This window comes from Puntigrus tetrazona, chromosome 15 (genome assembly GCF_018831695.1).
Source record: "Puntigrus tetrazona isolate hp1 chromosome 15, ASM1883169v1, whole genome shotgun sequence".
In the NCBI taxonomy this organism is placed as follows: Eukaryota; Metazoa; Chordata; class Actinopteri; order Cypriniformes; family Cyprinidae; genus Puntigrus; species Puntigrus tetrazona.
In genome coordinates, this window is record NC_056713.1 from 4,728,931 (window position 1) to 4,748,638 (window position 19,708).

At 36.7% G+C, this 19,708-nt stretch overlaps 1 protein-coding gene across 1 annotated transcript in view; it reads left to right on the forward strand.

Annotated features, from left to right (window-relative positions):
- The first annotated feature begins 538 nt into the window (after positions 1 to 538).
- LOC122358864 (protein Atg16l2-like) overlaps positions 539 to 19,708 on the forward strand; it is a 28,569-nt gene continuing 9,399 nt past the window's right edge. Inside the window, exons 1-15 of the mRNA XM_043258790.1 lie at positions 539 to 938; positions 1,479 to 1,548; positions 1,955 to 2,006; positions 2,665 to 2,738; positions 3,544 to 3,795; positions 4,290 to 4,355; positions 4,492 to 4,581; positions 4,807 to 4,860; positions 5,844 to 5,949; positions 7,542 to 7,647; positions 8,011 to 8,081; positions 8,482 to 8,553; positions 9,251 to 9,371; positions 9,495 to 9,600; positions 16,649 to 16,798. Of these exons, the coding sequence (XP_043114725.1) occupies positions 803 to 938; positions 1,479 to 1,548; positions 1,955 to 2,006; positions 2,665 to 2,738; positions 3,544 to 3,795; positions 4,290 to 4,355; positions 4,492 to 4,581; positions 4,807 to 4,860; positions 5,844 to 5,949; positions 7,542 to 7,647; positions 8,011 to 8,081; positions 8,482 to 8,553; positions 9,251 to 9,371; positions 9,495 to 9,600; positions 16,649 to 16,798 (1,526 nt within the window). The 5' untranslated portion in view covers positions 539 to 802. The remainder of the gene's footprint in view (positions 939 to 1,478; positions 1,549 to 1,954; positions 2,007 to 2,664; positions 2,739 to 3,543; positions 3,796 to 4,289; positions 4,356 to 4,491; positions 4,582 to 4,806; positions 4,861 to 5,843; positions 5,950 to 7,541; positions 7,648 to 8,010; positions 8,082 to 8,481; positions 8,554 to 9,250; positions 9,372 to 9,494; positions 9,601 to 16,648; positions 16,799 to 19,708) is intronic.

The following is a 19,708-nucleotide window of genomic DNA, read 5'->3' on the forward strand; positions in this document are numbered from 1 at the left end:
ATCAGTGTTAGCTGAGGTTTGTAGTGTTTGTACAGCTGTACTAACACAAATGTTACTAGCAAATACGGTTTCCATTTTTGTTACGACAGAGGGCGCTTTAAGGCTCAGAAATTCGTAACCTCGTGAACAGCATTCAAATGCAAGACTCCTGGGAAAAATTTGTAAAGTAAACGTATAAGTATTTTAATTCTACTTATTGTCATCAGACGTAGAGATTAAAAGGTGCCTCAGGAGACCAATAAAATGAATGCGGCTATTAGAATTGTGTAATCGCAACTATTGTGATTGGTCCAGCTCGACAAATCGCTGAGAAAAGTAACAGAAATCACGTAACAATACGTTTGTAGCAAGCGTAATAGAAAAAATAATTCTCACCTATATAATCACAGTCGTACGCTTTTATATACATTGAGATATTCTCACACATTAAAGAATTTAAATATGACAGTTATGAATTCATGAATCGTTCCTAACCAATCAGAGAAAACGTCTGGGCCGAAAGGCCACTCCCATTTTATCGCCCGCGATTTAGATGCGCTTTCCATTCTGGTCAGTTTGTTTGCACGCTTGATATGTTTGTCATGATTACTCATCAGCGACAGCAGCAGGCGGCACCCTTCATGTGTTTACAGCCACTGCACTGACGCGTCGCGTCGCGTTTCAGCCCACTTTCTGCCGCTTTCCTGTGCGCTTCATAGGAATGGAAAACAAACGTAAAAGTTAGGTTCCCGATGACGGGGCGTACATCCATTAACTATGTCTAAGAACGCGGATTACTGTCATCGTATTAAAATTATCATTTATGATCATGGCGGCGTCGCAGCGCGCGAGAAACTCTGAACTTAAACAGAGCGAAACATGGAAGCGTCACATTATCAGACAGCTGAAATATCGCAACAGGACACAGACGAGCGTCTTCCAGGATCTCATAGAGTCATGTAAGCTTTATTAATGCTGTTTTTTTGTGCGATTTAACTTTAGGCCATGCCGTGCAACTTGTCATGTCATGCAAAACCTGTTGTTTCGGACGTAGTGGCACTTTAGAGAAATACCCATGATTACTTTTCATATACAGTTAAACAGTATAGGCTATTTAAATATTTTTTTCATTTATTACTTTCATATTATAAATAAATAGAATTGCTATGGTTTTCAAATGTACTGTTTTACCATAAAAATTTGTAATATGATCAAATTAAGATACGGTTTTATTTATTTATAACCTATTTTAATGTAAAATATGCTCCAGTTTTGTTCATTAAAATGGAGAGCAGAATTATGAAATGTAGCTCATTTAACTGAAGTCTAATCTGCGTATTCTCAGTATAATCAAGGCTCATTTTCGAGTTCACTCCTGTGAATCTTGACACTTGAGCGCAAATGGAAAACCTCATTTACTCACTGAGCGAATGCAATGGCTTCTTTTAAAACAAATCATGCTTCTTCAGGAGTAGCCTGTCATGTCGTTCTTCTTCTAGATCACAGTCTGCTGGAGAAGTCAAAGCAAAGAGCCCTCATAACCAAAGGCATTCTGGGATCAGGGTCAAGGTAACCTTCGCTCCGAGTCGTAATATGCTTTAACGTCACGCTGTAAAAATTGAAAACGAAATTTCTACCTGATCTGAACCAAATAACAGCTTCTGTAGGCTTGATGCAGCAAGGTTGTTAAACTGTAATAAAATATTACTACATCCATACAATGTAATGGGGGCATGAAATGTGCATGCCACAGTATATGTAATTATTAATATTAGTAGTAGTAGTATTTGATTATTTAATATAATTTTTTGTAGATACCACAATCACAGAATCTATAACACGAACACTTTACCTCAAACATAAAATTTTGACACTACAGTATAAAATGGCATATGTTCTTATCCGTTTTTTTTTTTAAATATTCAACCCCGTTTCTGCTTTTAATTTCAAAATGCATCTTTTTTGTTCCTCGCAGGCCCTCACTATCTGAAGATTCTCTGACGTCTCTAAAAACAACCACCGGCGAGGTAGGAAGTTATGTTATATGTAGGGGGGGGAAAAAACCGAATCAGCCTCTTTTATGAGAAAGCAGTTAGACGATCTGATTTCTGTCAAGCGTTTATAAACCAAACTCGATTCTTTGGCACAAGCTGCGACCTGTTTCGCTAAACAGGTTTACGAGTTGGCCTGTTGTTATCTCTTCCTTTTAGCAGTCAGTCAGTCATCAAATTACATTATTTGGAGATGCAAAATTAGATTAAGCACCTGTTTTTAACGAAACTAACTTGACACTCTTTTTGCCAAAAGCGCTATGTTGTGTGCCATAAGCGAAACTTTTCTCTTCGCGTTTCGAATGATCAAATGCTCTTTTTTATAGCTGGGTCTGTTATAAAAACCGACTGCTTTTCTTTAGAAATCAGAGCATTAGGCGCAATAACCGGTTGTTACGCTTAATCTTGCATTAATGCTTTCCCGAAGAGCAGTCGGAAAGTTTTCGTGAAAGTATGTGATAGAACCTGCTTCGTATCGGCGCTTCATCGAAACGCAGGTCCTCTCTTCCGTTTTGAGCTGTTCTGGCTAATAAAAACTCGTGCGGGATATACGTTAACGTTGTAACGAATGGTCACAATCAGCGCTTTGTTGCCGGTAATTAGTTTTTTGCCGTAATAATTGTTCTTCTTGCAGCTTGCATACCAAGTGGTGGAGCTGCAGCAGAGAATCCAGATAAAGGAAGTGGCACTGGATGAACAGCATACCAAGTAAACTCTTGATTCTTTTATGACGTAAATGCATGTAACCACTCTTTATAGTGTCCGTATTTTTTCATATTTTTTATATTGTTTTGAGGTCTGCTAGAATGCACTCAATGCAATTTTAATAAACGTTATTCCTCTCATGCTGTAAATCGCTTTCTGCCTGAAACACGTCGCCAAGTCATGGAAATAAAAATAATTTCAGCCATGTTAAGTCTTTTTGCACAGCAGAAATAAACGCGAAAACTATCACTATAGATTATATAAGATCTTAAACGCACAGTGACGACAGGATGTGGTTCGTACGTGATGCTAATTTGAATGGTTGTACAAAAAGGCTATTAGTAGCGTATTTGAAAAACAGTCAATTGCCAAATTCAACATGCGATCGCAAAAGATACTGCATGTAAGGTCGCAAAAAAAAAAAAGTTTTGTTGTATTTATCTAGAAATAGTTTTGATAATAGTTGATAATAGATAATAGATAAAAGCTTACTGAGATCGAAGCAATATGGCTTGGTAAATATTATTATATTATAACTATTAAAAAAACATTATTTCTGAGAATATATATATATATATATATATATACACACACACACACACACATTTAATGCAAACTGGCGCTCCTTTTTACTAAAACTTTGTTGTTATTTTTTTTTGAGAGAGAGAGAGAATTTTAGCTGGGTCTGAATGTGCATTGTGAAATGCATGAAGTTGAAAATAATTTGCTGAATATCCAAATGTTGGAAAATCTGGATCACTTTTTCAATATATTTTGGATTTATAATTATTATCTTTTTTTAAATTAGGCTATATGAGGTCCAAAATCATCTCAGTGCTTTGGCATCAGAGCACAGCATGCTTCAAGAGCGCGTGGCAGAGGTTCAAACTAGAAACCAACTTCTGAAACAGGAATATGATTCTTTGCTGGAGAAGCACCAAAACATAGAGAGGACTTACAGACAGGAGAAACTCCGCAGTTCTGAGATCCTGGAGAACATGATCCGTCCAAAACAGCAGGCCGCCGTCCGGATGAACCATCGCAACGAGAAGAGAGTGAGGTCAGAGGCATGATGGGAAGTGAAATGTGTGATTGCTGCCTCATTAGAATAACCAAATCAAACACCCCCAACAATATTCACTCTCATAAATAACCCCCCGTCTTCTAATTCACGTCATTGGTTGTGCATTGATTCTGCAGAATGGATTTAAAGGAAAGTGAGTTATTACATGATTTTAAAATTTGGACGAACTTTCCCTTTAAATATGTTGCAGTGTGATACCTAAAAGTATTATTTGTAACACGGGACACAGAGGCCACATCAAACAACAGTACATTACTTGTTAAAATTCAGTGGGTCAGAAGATGGTTAATGGAGTTAATGAATTGGTGTTCCCTTAAAGTAGGGCCACATTTCAAAGTTCACCGAGTGTATTCTCTCTGCTGTTGTGGTATTCTGCTGGCAAATCATTTGTAGGTTCTTTTTTGAAAGCCAATCATGACCATTTCATAAATGCCACGTCCTTCTTGCTCACATTTCCTCTTGCGTCTTAGAGCCAGAGAGGCCAGTCTTCACAAAGAGCTTCAGATGGCTGCAAGCAAGAATGTGAATATTAACGAGTGAGTATCGGCTGTATAAAACGTGAATTCGATTTTATGTCAGTCCAAACTCTCATAACTGTGTTTCTTCTGTAAAGCGCAAAAGGAGAGTTGTTACAGTATGTTTTTATGAACCGTTTTTGCTTTCGCCCGTCAGAGAGTCTGGAAACGTTTCACCTCCCAAACCTTCATCCCCTACAAGTGACGCTTCACAGAGATTGGAGAGAGCCCATGGAGCGCTTTTCAGGTAACAGTTGGAAGGCTTTCATGTATAATATAGTAGTTATTCTTGGTAAAATATATAAGTAATATTTTGTGTGCATCTTGACCTTTATCTATAGCATTTGAGGCATGCTGTTGGAAATAATTTTGCTTAATTGCTGGCTAATTTTGACATCAGTTCATGTAGCGTCATTTTAAAAAGTTACTGTGATCCACTCAAGTCTTGACTTTATTTTTTTCTTTCTCTCAGGTCTGCTTCAGCTACGTCTCCCCGCATCATCAGCTCCATCAGAGGACTTTTTGAGTGAGTTTCATAAAAAACTAAAATATGCTTTACAGCTAAACCTGGTTTTAGAACGCAAGTCTGATTTGAACAGACTAGTGTAGTCTTATACGTTTTATGTAATTAATGTGGCTTGAACAAAACGTTTGATTTAACTGAAGTGTGTTGGATCTGAAGAATGATTATGAAGTTACAGTGCAGCGTGTTCTCTGCCAAGGCATCCATTCTAGCTCTGTAGCAGTTGTTTGCGTGGGAAATGTTATTACTTCTATATTTCGGTTTTCTGAATGGTTCCATTTTGGTAAAAACCTGCACCCATAGTGCTAAACCGCAGCAGCACTAATTAAATCCTATACCCCATCTGACCTATTTGACGTAAACTGACAAACTCCACCTACATTAAGTCTACCCGAGATATTTTAACGAAAGGCGCCAATTATCGTAACGAGAAGAGAGTGAGGTCAGAGGCATGATGGGAAGTGAGATGTGTGATTGCTGCCTCATTAGAATAACCAAATCAAATCACCCCAAAAAATGCACCCCCGTCTTCTAATTCACGTCATTGGTTGTGCATTGATTCTGCAGAATGGATTTAAAGGAAAGTGAAAAGTAAATTATTACATGATTTAAAAATTTGGACGAACTTTCCCTTTAAATATCTTGTGTAGACTTAATGTAGGTACCACACTGCAACATATTTTAACGAAAGGGCGCCAATTATGCCATTTTTACGAGATATAATATTGTCCCCAGAATGTGTCTGTGAAGTTTCAGCTCAAAATACGCCACGCAATTATTACATAACAGCTGGAAAATGGCGTTTTTGGAGTGCATCTAAAAAGAGCTGTTTTGGTGTGTATCACTTTAAATGCAAATGAGCAGGCGTATCCCAGCGCGATGTTCTCGCAAAATTCATTTCTCACTGCTTTAAAAAAACTATTCTGATAATGTAACAAATTCTGCCCGTAAGCAATACTGATTGTTCTTCTGTTGTGTGTGTCCAGGAGGAAGATAAGAGGTAAATCAGTTTGCAGATCAGAGGAGGACCTCTATATACCATTAGGAGTCTGTCTGAATGCCAGAGTCCCGACCAAGCCAATTTTTACAACGGTACATGCTGCCTTTCACAACAGCATCCAACAACAAATCCTGCTTTTCACAAGCTTTATGACGATGTTCTGTCCTATGAAGCTGGCTATGAAGCAAGCGTACACCGTATAACTAAACGATGAACTAGTAAACAGAAGGACGTGGAGAGGTATCTTTAAAAGCACGTTCCTTGTAGTGGTGGCTGGTGGTCAGTCTGTAGATGATGTGACCGTGGAACAAAGCGTCTGTGTGTCGCTGTGAGCCAGCGTCTTTCTATGACACACTGCGGCTCTGTCATGTGCAGCCGCCCCGCTTCTCACGGCCGTTTTCATTTGAATAGCTGACAGCAGGAACCAGCCCGAGATCTTGTTGTATGGAGAGGAGTTGCCACTTCCTTAAATGGAGATTTGTCACAATTTAATGATTTGCATTTCCTGTCGATCTTTTTGGTCGAGGGTATGTCGCAGTTTCAATTCAAGCGTTATTTGTAGTCGTTTCATCATTTTTCGAAAGCAATTTCTACAAATTGCTGCACTTCTGCTGTTAGATAGGTGAAGTGCTTATTTCAATCCGAGTGTAAAGTAATACACTTCTTGTTTGTATTGTTTTTATACCTTAGTAAAGTTGCTTCCCCTTTTGCAGTTTCACATTATAACACGCTGTTTAAAAATAAGACTGGGCATGACGGTTACTATTATCTGTGTCGTGTTGAAAACAGAAGGTAGTGAAGTTCCTCAAAATCAGACACATGCTTATTCGGAGGAGCAGATGCGCACACTAGCGTTATTTCACAAACAAAAAGTTTGCATACCATTTTTTTGGACTATGGTTTCCTGCAATTTCAGGTGTGATGTGAATATTTCATCAAGGCTACTAATCAAAAGTTTTGAATTCAGCAGTATTTATTAAGCTGAATTTTTAGTATCATTACTCCAGTCTTCAGTTTTACACGTTTTCAAGATTAAAAAAAAAAAAAGAACATAAAAATCTTCATTTTTCTGTTCCTTTTGACCAATTTAATGCATTCTTGCTAAATAAATGATCCGTTCAATTGTTGTTTTTTAATAGTACTCTATCTCAGTACCAATTTTTTTAGCATCTGTTTTTTTACAAAAATATTAAACGGTTTTTTAACATTGAAATGTTTCTTGAGCGGCAAATAGGGATATAAGGGTCGTTCCTGGAGGATCGTGTGACACTGAATGCTGTTGCTGAATATTCAGCTTGGCATCGCAGGAATAAATTGCCTAAATTTAAAATGTATTCAAACAAAAAACTGTTTTAGCAGTTTTTACATTATTTTAGCAGTATTTACAATATTAGTTATTACTGTGCCTTTCAAATAAATGCAGCACGGGTTAACATAAGAGACTTCTTTTAAAAACATTAATAGAAAGATTGCTAGGATATTTTAGGTCATTGCTAGGTATTCTCGGTTGTTGCTAGGAAGTTGCTAGGCTAATGCTAATTGCTAAATGCTAATTGCTAATTGCTAAATGCTAATTGCTAAATGCTAATTGATTAAATGTATTCGTGAATGCAACCAGTTTGAAAAAAAGTGCATAAATGTAAAGCTGAAGTATTCGAAATGAATGTGCGTTTTGTGGTTTCAGGATGCTCATGAGCTGGGAATCAATGCTGTGAGGTTCAGCACTAGTTCAAACCTGCTGGCTACAGGAGGAACTGATAGAGTCATCAAACTGTGGGACATTGAAGCAGGTACATCACAACTGATCTGGAAAATGACGTTTAATAGTCAGCTTTAACCGTATAGACAAAGTTTAGATACATGTGACTGCCTCTGACCACCAGCAGATGTCAGCACTCCAATATCTAAAACATCCCTTAGTCAGGGAACATTCAATTGAGATGCCTTATGAAAATGAGACATTATTCAAAATTATGAGAGCTGGCAGGTTGTGGGGAATGTATATGTTTTTTTTTTATTTTTTCAGACAGGCATTACTGTATGTAGATAAATTATGACCTCTTTTGATGTGCTCTATTATACAGTTAATAGATTCAACGGAAGTTAGCGCGTGTTCTCAGGCTTGACGTAACATACGTGTTTTGTCCTCACAGGAACTCTTCAGAACAGAGGGATGTTAGATGGAAGTAATGAGGGGATCACCAGCATTGAGTTTGACCCGACGGTATGAACGCATACAACTCATTGTTTAAATAAATGGTAACACTTTATTTTGATGGTCCCTTGGTAACATTCATCAGTTAAAAATCCTTTTATTGGACTTCGTACTAGTATGAAGTGTGATGATTCCCTACCTAAAATATAAGAAATATATTTAAAATATATTTATCACATGCCCTCTGAAGCAGATATAATATAATATTTCTAGTTTTCAAATTGAATTTGCTGAAGTACAGGCTCCAGCGAGTCATTACTAATTAGCGCATTCCTATTAAGAGCCCTCGGCTGCTGAAGAATCTTTAATAGTAATATAAGCAGAATGTTCCTGTAAGGCTGTTCAGTTGATTGTGCTGTGGATACTGCTCTAATGCATTGTGGGATGTGTCACTGTGCTTTTCCATCAGGGCACTCGAATTTTAGCTGCGTCATATGACAAGTCTGCTCTATTCTGGAGGCTAGAGGACAGCGTTCCCAAGGTAACGGAGCTTACCTCTCACCCACCCAAACCTCCCGTGCGCTAGTCTGTCTCTCCGAATTACTCTAGAGCATCATCGGATGAGACAGAGCAGTATGAACCGCGTTAAAGATGTTTATTGCTGTGCCTGCTAAGATTCCATAGCGTTTTACATGACAGTAAGGCATGGGAGAGGTTTATGGGGCGGAATCGGCTTGTCGTGCGATTTCATTTTTTTTTATGCAAATATGGACATTTCTTACCATGCAGGATTTTTTTTTTATGGCCACAGCATATTTGTCTGAACGTATCGTATCGTCTTGACGTCTTATCGTTTTAGTAAATACAGTTCAATGAATACGAGACTCTTATCGAAAAACTAATTCGAAATCGTCTTTATACGTTTTGTATAAGGTGCGAAGTTCAAAGGGCTTGGCATAACAGGAATTGCTCATATGTCATGTAAAAATTTACCAGCGCGAAAGGGCGAAACGACACGGTTCTTAAAACCAATCCGTCATGCTGAAAACGATAGGAGACTAGTTTAACGAGACACAATTGCTGTAAAATTGGAATATTTTATCTCTATATATGTGTGTGAGAGAGTCTTCTTCAGCAAAATGTAATTACTTTTTAGTTTATAAAAAAGTTTATACTTTTTAAATATGACGTGGGAGTATTCCTGACAGGTTTTTTCCCTCTCTGTATTGTTTTTCTAGGTTACATTGACAGGTCATTCCCGTAAAGTGACGGCCGCCAGGTTTAAATACAGTCAGAGGCAGGTGGTGACGGGCAGCGCGGACAGGACCGTGAAGATATGGGACCTCCAGCGAGCAGCGTGTACGTGTCACAAAAAATCTGCAACCAACAACGAGCACATCCCGCATCCGTCTGCAGTCATTCGTTCGACGTGTTAGCGCCGTTCGCTCACTTCCATTTTTCCTCTCTCGTTTCTACTCGCAGGCGTACAAACCATCGAGGTTCTGTCTTTCTGTAGTGATGTCGTGTGCTCCGAGTACCTCATCATCAGCAGCCATTACGACCGAAAAATACGGTTTTGGGACAGCAGGTAAGAACAGGGCCGTTACAACACCAGCCAGAGTACACAACATTAAAAAAAGAAACTCTGACAACGTTAAAACCTTCATCTTAATAAATGTTTATGAAATGTTGGCATCTGTTTAGCTTGACAGGGTCAGACTGGATAAAGTGTGGCTTGTTAACACCGCAGGGGAAAACTCAAATCCTAAATAAGATTTTAGCATGTAATGCTTCAATATTTACGATATTTTCCACAAGGTCGGTATCCAATTCTGAACACTTTAGTCACAGACCGTGAAAGTGACCGCGCGGTCGCATGTTTATCAAACACGTGATAAACAATCTGCAAAATTATTATTATGTATGCAACAGTAAGCTGCATGGTTTGAAAAAAAGTTCTGCATAACCTTTAAAAATCGCTACACTACTTACAATAGACAGTTAGTCTTTTTTAACTATTTCTTTTAATGTGTCCACACCTTAAAAGGAGGCAAAAGATTGTATGATTTGTCGTATTTTTGTCATAATACCCGGTTTAGCAATAAATTAAGGTGCCCTCTTAGTGCCTGTTTACAGCTGGTCACCTCACGTGTGCTCTCTGATCGGGTATTAATCTGATTGTAAAAATACCAGTTGTGAATGCCACTTTCTAGGTGGATTTAAATCCAATCAATCAAACCACTTCAGGAGATGGTCAAAGAAGCGATCGGGATGAAACTGGACAAATGTGAAAGCATCTAATTGATCAAATCGCATATTCTAATTTTACTCTTTCCAAAATTAAAAATAACAAATGTTTAAGAACGTGTTGTAGGATGTGTGACATGTTACAGTCAGATATGACAGTATCTTGTCAACAAACCGATGCGCAAAAAGTGAAAGAAAGTTACAGATGTTTAACACTAGTTATTGATTGATTGACCGTTATTGATTTTTATTTATTTATTAATTTTTATAACTGCTACGGATACTAATTAAATGCATGTTTAATATGCACAACCAATATTTATTTACTGTTATACAGTCTATACATCACTTTGGTTTTTCCTAATTTCAGTCATCTTAAAAAGTTTTTTGTGCTAAATTTAATCTTCATATTATAATCAGCGCTGATATTAAAGGGGTCACATGATGCTATTTTAAAGATCATTGTTTGGTGCAGCCATAGAATATGTTAACTTGCTTTAAAGTCAAAAAACTAAAAACTGTACATTGTTGCATCGTTTTCTACAAAGACCCTCCTTCTGACAAGCACAGTCTATTCTGATTGGTCAGCTGACCCAGTGCATTTTGATTGGCCGAATGCCATCAAGCACCGATCAGAAATGTAACGGCCTTTACAATAATCGCAATTACTTTTTAAGTAAATATAAAGATAGTTAATAATTCCAACATGTGCTCATTCATGGCTGTATTATTGTTTTATTCATGCAAAGTTATGTCTTTATTGAGAGGCATTTATGCAAGACATCTTAATTTTTGCGTTAAATTATTTAAATAAAGTGAACTAATTACAGCAAAACAAGTACCCGTGCATGCTGTTGCTGTTGTCTCATCTCCTCTCAGACATGCTGTAATGCTGATCCTACACAAAATTCTCAAAACTCCCACAAGATGGTGCCGTTTATCGGTGAATCCGATATTGCGAAACCGATATCCGATTATAATAGAAAATATGTCGTAAATCAGTTGATCTCTATTCAATACACACTCCTTTTCATTAAAAGTGGTAAGACTGACTCATCTTTCCAGTGTTGCAATGTTTAATTTCAAATTAGCTATTGATTAATAAAATGCAGTGCATATCTATTTCTTTCATTGACATGAACTCAAATGAATACATTTGCATATAGTCCAGGAATCAAAAGCGCAATTACATTTTTAAATTTTTATTTCACGTCAGAAATTAGCTGCCACAGAAATGGGAAGTATTGACCTTCTTCTTTTTTACTGTACACCTAATATTATGGTCCATCACTTAATCTACATTTGAAGGTAGATGCGACCACGTATCATCTGTGGTGTAAACATTGTTATCACTTCTGTTATTATTTTGTTAGAAACACTCACACGAGACGGATATTAATACTATGCGAAACGGGGCCTAAGTCCGCTTGTGCACACAGGCCAGTTATTAAAAACGTTTCAGGTCAGAAAGTAATTGCCTTTAAAGTTTACAGTCGAGAGCGTATTTGTTAAACGAGCTGGGGTTTAATGGCTTTGCGGCATTGTAAAACCTTGAAAACTTCACATCGTAAATGTGTTGATCGCTGCAGAGCTTTTTTACAGCAGCCGTCCGGGTTTCCAGGCCTGACAATTAAATGTGAATAACGAACCCAGCTGGCAGCGCTGGAACTGGCACCGCTCGCTGTCGGTCACCGCTCGTCTGGCTCGCGCGTGACGACCTAAAACAGAGCGGCCTCAGGTGTGTGCGGCGTCATGGCCCGGGCGAGAGACGGCTTGTTAATGCTCTCGTGGTAATGCGCGTGATTGGCTTCTCCACGGGCCCCGGCGTACAGACTGAAACCCTTCCACACGTGTTGACAGTTAACGCTCAAAGGTGTTTGCGCCGCTCTGCGTGGAATTCATTTTCCAGATGTGATTTTTTTTTTTTTTTTTCCTTCCTTCAGGCAAAATGTTTAGATATTTGAGGTTCAGTTTAGGACATGGCCGCTCTTTAAAGAGATATAAATAAATATATCAAATAAAATATCCACGTATTTAAAAATGTATAAAAATGCATATAAAAATAACAACAACATGATTCATGTGACATGACGTCAAAACAAACATGGCATCGGATGATTTCACAAGATTGACCATCGCCGACATCAATTTGGATATTTTTGCTGAAATTTGAGAGCTACCTTTACGATTTCATTCAGTTTATGCATGTTTATTCCGATTGAGGTGGTTATATAGAGCAGTTTCATTCGGATCGGACTTTTAAGCCGCTTGCAATACTACATGAAAACAAACCTAGCGACATAATTCAGTTTTAGCATTGCATAAAAAGTTGAGGAAGAATATACAGTGTTTAATAGTGGAAACTGCTTTAGCCTCTCCTTCATTTGGAGAAAAAAGTATTAGAATGCCAGGTCAACATTGTAAACTATTTATAGAATTCAGTATATTTTATAAATCAGCAAAAACAATTCTCTTGATATTTGGCGCTGTAGTCAGCTTTTTAAAAACAAAAACAAATAATCAATAGACCGAAAGAGCTGTTGTCAGCTGTAGAATAATTCTAATAATAAGTCTTCATTTTTAAGTTGTACTATATTTACCTTTTTTATAAATGTTTTATTTATATATTTAATATATTTATATGTTTATGTATTTGCATTTTGAATGCAATATGGCAATTAAATGTGCTAAATGGGTTTAGTTTTCACAGTTATTAATATATAACATAATTTTGTTTTTCTAAAAAGGAAGCAATTTAGCTTTAAGAGACCCGTCTATTGTATATTTGAGATCGCTCTAATAAAGAAAAAGGTTATTTTTATCTCATTTTTCTATTAATCGATGCAATTTTCAGTGGAATACTCGATTACTAAAACATTCGATAGCTACAGCCCTAGTTTATATGTGAACAAAAGTTCACATAAAAAAATTAAATCATATGTTTAATCATATGAAGCAATTGTATCTCTTCACAAGACTTGAATAAAAACATTTGATTCACATGCAGTACTTTTATATGAATATATAATTTTAAATATAAGCATATAGTCACAGCTGCCTTTTAGTTTTATTCTGCTGGATACTCCATATTGAAATCTCATCGGTCCAAATCCCACTGTAAAAATCTGCTTTTCATTTTCTAAATGACTGATTGCTTTTCGCAGAACATTTGCTGTCAGTGTGGACAGACACTTGGCATCGGTTTTTGAACTAACACGCACGTTGTCCGTTCAACCTGTTTGCAGCTAAAAAAAACTCTCTCTTTCTCTCAACAGAATAATAGTGCGTAACCCCACAAACACATCAAGTCTGCAATCGAGCGGCGCTATGTGACGCCGCATGACAAAACCACGTGGATCATTATAATTAATGGTTTACTCTGAAAGTGACGCGATGTCTAGTCATTATATAGACATTACATGCAAACCATGTCAAGCTTGACAACAACAAGCGTTACTTTGAATGACAAAACGCACATGCAAGCCAATAATAGAGCTACTGTTCTAGAAGAGTAATCGGCATGCAGCTGTAAAAAAATTATTAGATTTCAGTTGTAATAATTATTAAAATGTGATTTTTTTTTTTTCATGTTTTGAGCCAGAAATCTCCAGTTCAATAGAATTTACATGCACTAAATGTTCTTAGAAATAAGAACAGTATTACAGTAAAACTTCCAAAATAGCAGTATAAAGGCAGATTTTACTAACAGCTTCCCTTTCAAAATTTACTAATATTTGCGACATTATCATGTCTTAAACTGTTTTGCTCTTGAAATGGCTGCAGTTTGTTGCTAGGAGCCAGAAAAGCGTGAAAGACATCGTCAGAATAGTCCAACTACCAACAGTTTTTCGACTGTAACGTTCTGAAGCTACACAAATACTTTTTGTGCTTTTTGTACAAATACTTTTTCGTCACATTTTAGTTTTAGCACGCAAACGATCCCCATTTGCTTCGGTTTCTGCAGAAATGATCTCCCTTTATACAGTACACAAACCAAAACGCACGTCACATGACCATTCTTGGAGGTGCAACCGTATACATAGGTAGACGCAGGTTTACACAGTTGTCAAGGAAACGCAAAGTGAATGTGGGCAGCCGTGCAATAGTTTTCAAAAGTCCCCATTTTGGTCCGTTTACACTGAAATGCATCCCTGGAGTTTTCAAACTAAAATGGGGGAATGCAGAAATTGCTGAAATTTCCGAGGCCATAAGCGCTCCTTTGGAATTGCGCTCTCGCCCTTTAATAGACTGCGATCAGTCAGTTCTAATCAGTTGAAGATGTTACCTGTGGTGTCAGCAAACACGCGTCTTTGAATACAGTGATGCCGTAAGATTAGCTTACATCATTGGCAACTAAATATTAATGGTGTTGCATAAACCTTATGTCGCTCTCTAGCAGGTCAAGTTTTCTCGAATAAGGCTGCTTCAGAAATTACTTGGTAACGGTTGAAACGACTCCGCAATAATACCCCTCAATTGTTGCGTAACCCTCCTCGTTCAGTATCTCAGTGGGTTTTGATTGCTCTGATTGGATAAGAGATGTAAAATAATACCACCAAGGATGTTCAGCCGGCAAAGCTCTATTTTCCGTTGGCCACAAAGCCTCACGGCGAGCGTAATTCACCTTTCAGCACGAAGCTGACAATATAGATGACGCCACAGAGGTAGAAAGTGAGCCATTATTTACACCACGTCTCAGTCCTTGACATCTCTCATTCACTCCCAGCAACCACAGCTTTCAGCTGCCAAGGAGCCGACGGCTCGCTTGTCTCCTAGCAACCGTCAGCCCACATAATTGTCTCCCCTCTCATCTCGTCGTAATGGGATTTGCGCTATATTATGACATTTGCTTTTTTTTTTTCCTCCATGCGACGCTTTGACCATTTTCGATTCTTTTGGAAAAGAAGACTTCATTTCAATTGGCAGTCTAACGACGGACGCGTTCGCTGTATAATAAGAACGCGCAATATTTGTGTCTCTTTAAGAGGATATAACCACTCGAGCCTGTCTCTGCGATTGAAATTCAAATCATTGTCTTGGGCGACGTTCAGAAAAACGAGGCTCCTCTGGTTTACCGAGTGACACCCTGGACGTCATAAATGTTAAATGCCTCGAGATTAACAATCTTTCCGCTTGTCCTTGTCCAGATGATAACTTGTTGGAATATAAAAGGAAACAGCAGACAGTGTCCTCAGGCTGCACATCTGCAGTCGCCTCCCTTGTCTTATTAAGTGCATCACTCATAGTGTAATGAGACAAACCATCATGACATCGGTCTCCTTATGCTCGATGGAGTGTAGCACTTGCCAGATTTCAGACCTTCAGTTGGGCCTTAAGCATCATGGTGCTTGATCTGTCCTAATATACAACTCACCAGAAGGCAATAATGACAAATAGGGCACTTTTCCCAAAAAGGGTTCACTGTGATGCCCTATTGCATTTTAAAAGCTTTTAAATAGTACAAATTTAGTTTAATTAAATTTAAAAAAAAAAGTTTAATTTAATAACAATTTTAATTTAAATGTTTCTTTTTATATATATATATATATATATATATATATATATATATATATATATATATATATATATATATATATATATATATATATATATATATATATATATATATTTATTTATTTATTTATTTATATTTATATTTATATATTTTAAATAAAAACTATTAGCTATTAGAACTATCATTGGACATAAATTTAACGTGACATTGAAATCGTCAATGTTTATACATCACATTTAAAATTCATTCTGTACTTAACATTTACATTTATAATCCTATATATCAATATGTTTTCACTCTGAAACAGTATTTTTAAATATTTATTGAATGTGTGTGTTCGGTATTCAACCTTCGCTGGGTTTTTCATTTTGTTCAGCTTCGGCCAAGAATTTTTATTTTGGTGCATCCCTATTATTTTGTTTTTAATTTCTGGAGATAAAATGTATAATTATATAAATTAATTCAGAATTACAGTATAATTTTAGGCCATGACTAAACAAATTATTCTCATTATTATACGTTATATACGTTTATTATTTAATTTACCATTTGTTGACAATTACAGAACATGTAAAATAGCATAACGGGTTTTAAGTTAAAATCCATTCATTTTTTAATTACTACTTCAGTAATTAAAAAATGGATGCCGTGTCATTAGCATTTATTATCTGTAACGCATTAAACGGCAACTATTCATTGCAGAACTGAATGTACTATTATTTCCATGCCATTTGCATATTATTTCCATATTTTATAAGTAATAAAATAAACCGTTAACTAATACTGAAATATCATGTTCACCTGTTTGCTGTATTATGCTTGGTTACCCTATTATACGATGGTAAAGTGAAGTGCGGTGGTCTGTATTTGGCAGGGCAGGGACCTGCACACAGGAAGTGCCTCTTCAGGGCAGCGTGACGTCACTGGACCTCTGCCCCAACCACAGGCAGCTGCTCAGCTGCTCCAGGGATGACATCCTGCAGCTGGTTGACCTGAGAAACAGTAACGACAGGGTGGCCTTCAGGTACAAACACACACACAGAGGAAGACAGGCACAGGTGGCAGTGTATTTCTAACAGCGTAATACACAGAAATAGATTTTATGCAGGGTTAAAAATTAACTCTTGTTGAGCAACAAAACCTGCCTTATGCAGGCAAATAAAAATCCTGCCGATTGGCCAGCAAGTTAATTAGGAACTACAACGTACATGTTACATGAGTAATTAATTAAATGCACATGTATACATATTATATATATATATATGCCAAAAATGTATTAGGGTTACGTAATGTACAGTTGTTCTCAAAACTATTCATACCCCTGGCAAATATGCTCAAAGAAGGAAAATAATTCTGCATTGTTTATCCCAGGATCACCACATTCAGTCCTGGGGGTCGTGCAGAGTTTAGCTCCAACTTCACCTTAACACGCCTGCCTTGAAGACTGACATATACCAAACAAGACCTTGATTAGCTTCTTCAGCTGCCTTTGATTAGCTTGGAGCTAAACTCCGCAGGAGCTAGTCTGGTGACCCGTGGTTTATCTATTTGATATTTTCAGAATAATTGTTCAAAAAAGTCAAAGACATTTCATTGAAGTAAAAAAAAAACATTACAAAATCTATATTTGTCTCTAGTACACAATTGCCACAATTATTGGCACCTCTAGAAGGTCTCGATTAATTGTATATTTTTGAGGCCTAGGCTTTCTTCTAGCTCTCCTAGAGTTAAAACAGTTATGTTTTACCCTTTTTTAATCCATTGAGACGATTTCTGTGTCTGGTGGTAGCATAAATAATTGATTCCGATTAGACCATTAGCATCTTGCTCAAAAAAACTAAAAGTTTTTATATTTTTCTTGTTTAAAACTCGACTCTTCTGTAGTTCTTCTGTGTTCATTCCGGCGTAATGATCAAGGAACTTTGCTATCGTACCATGGGTGCAGGAGGCACAACGATATCACTCTTAGGATCACAGCTGGAGAATGGCAGAAAATAGTTGGGGTTTAGAAAGAAAGAGGTCAGCTGCAAAAAAAAAGAAAGAAAATGAAATAGCTCCTACATCACTTTAAAGAAACGTTCACCTAGCGCATCCAAAAACAAACTCCAGCATATTCAGTTGCCAGACAAGACTGGATCTTCTGGATCTTTTATGGTCAGATAAAATAAAAAAGAGCTTTTTAGCGTCAAACACTCAAGATGGGTTAGCTCAGGGATAAAAATACCCCATGTGTTCGATGAAATATATGATGTCGTGGGCCTATATTTCTTCAGGACATCTTGTTCAGATACATTACATTGTGGATTGAATTAAATGCCAACATATAAAAACTTTTAAAACTGACTGTCCGTGCTAGAAATCGTGGTTGGATTTTCCAACAGGACAATGAAGCACAAATAAACATCAAAAATGGGTCACAGAGTACAAAACCAAGCTTCTGCTCTGGCCATTCCAATCCTCTGACCTGTCATTATCAGGCATTATAGGAGAAAATGAAGAGCTCTTATCTTGGTTGCAAAAAGTATTGAATAAAGGGTATGATGAATTGTGGCCAGGGCTGGGAAGGCTACTTTTAAAATGTATTTCACTGCAGATCGCAAAATGCATGCTTTAAAAAGTATTGTTAACATATTTCCATATTTTAGTAACTTAATCTAAATACTTTGGAATACATAAGGTACGGGGAACATTAACTTTTTATGTTAACCACCTCTAAATAAAAATGGGTGGCATGGATAATAAATTAAATAAAATAAATGCATAAATGATGCTATGGGACTAATTCTTTCAATAAAACATTTTGAACATAGAAACTATGAGAGGAAATTATGTTTTTAAACATGAAACTAATATTTAATGAAAGTGCCATGGAATCATTCGATCCGTTCAGAAGGACTCATTCATTCAAGTTATTTTAATTGTTCTCAGCTGATTCGTTCCTAGCACGGCTTCATTCACGAAGCAAATGTTGCTCACAGATGTACAACTACTCTGGTGTGGATTTATTTCAAAGGCTGGGGTTATTTGCGTTAAGTGCAAATAGCCATAAATTCTATTTACGCCGTGTGGGGAAAAAAGTAGCAATTTCTTTAAAAAGTGCAGGCCTGGGGATGCTCAAACAAAATCTAAAACACCCTCAATTAAAGCTGTAATACTTGCATTTTATTGCAGATTTGGCAACGATCGGTTTCTATTTCAACGTGTTTTTGCAACGTTGAGGATTGTATCCAATCACAGACATACATGTTAATTTCTTTAGCCTAAAAGTAATTTTGAGGCGTTTAGAGAATCCGCTTACCGTTTTCAAATGATTTGTTGAAGGCGATATCATCAGAGTTTATTCTGAGAAATATCGAATTTAAGTTCTCCGAAGATTATAGTAGATTATAGAAGAAAATTACCGTTATAGTTATTTTTTATTATTTCATTGTCGTTATTAAAAAACAAGATGCTCTCCTCTTAATATTCGATCATCGAGACAGATTAAAAAATAATGCACAAAACCGATATATTGTTATACAACGTTCATGTAAGACAACTTTATGATTGTGAATCTTGCCGATTCATATTTCGCAATAATAAACTTTATAGTGAGAAGCTGGAATGCTGCGCGCTGCAATACAACTCCTTTCCAATCATTTTACATCGATATTAAAATCAATTTAAAATCGAAGTAATCACTTTGGTCATCTAAAATGCTTCAAATATATGATAATGTATGCATATACATAGCAGATGATGGTGGCACATTTCTAAATACAGACACAGCTTTTGTTATCACATATGGTGTGTGTATATATATATATATATATATATATATATATATATATATATATATATATATATATATATATAACTCACAGTACAATGAGACTGTTTTTTTTTCTTTTTAAATTGAGAAACGTGCTTTTTTTAAAAAGAGTTTGCAGTAGGC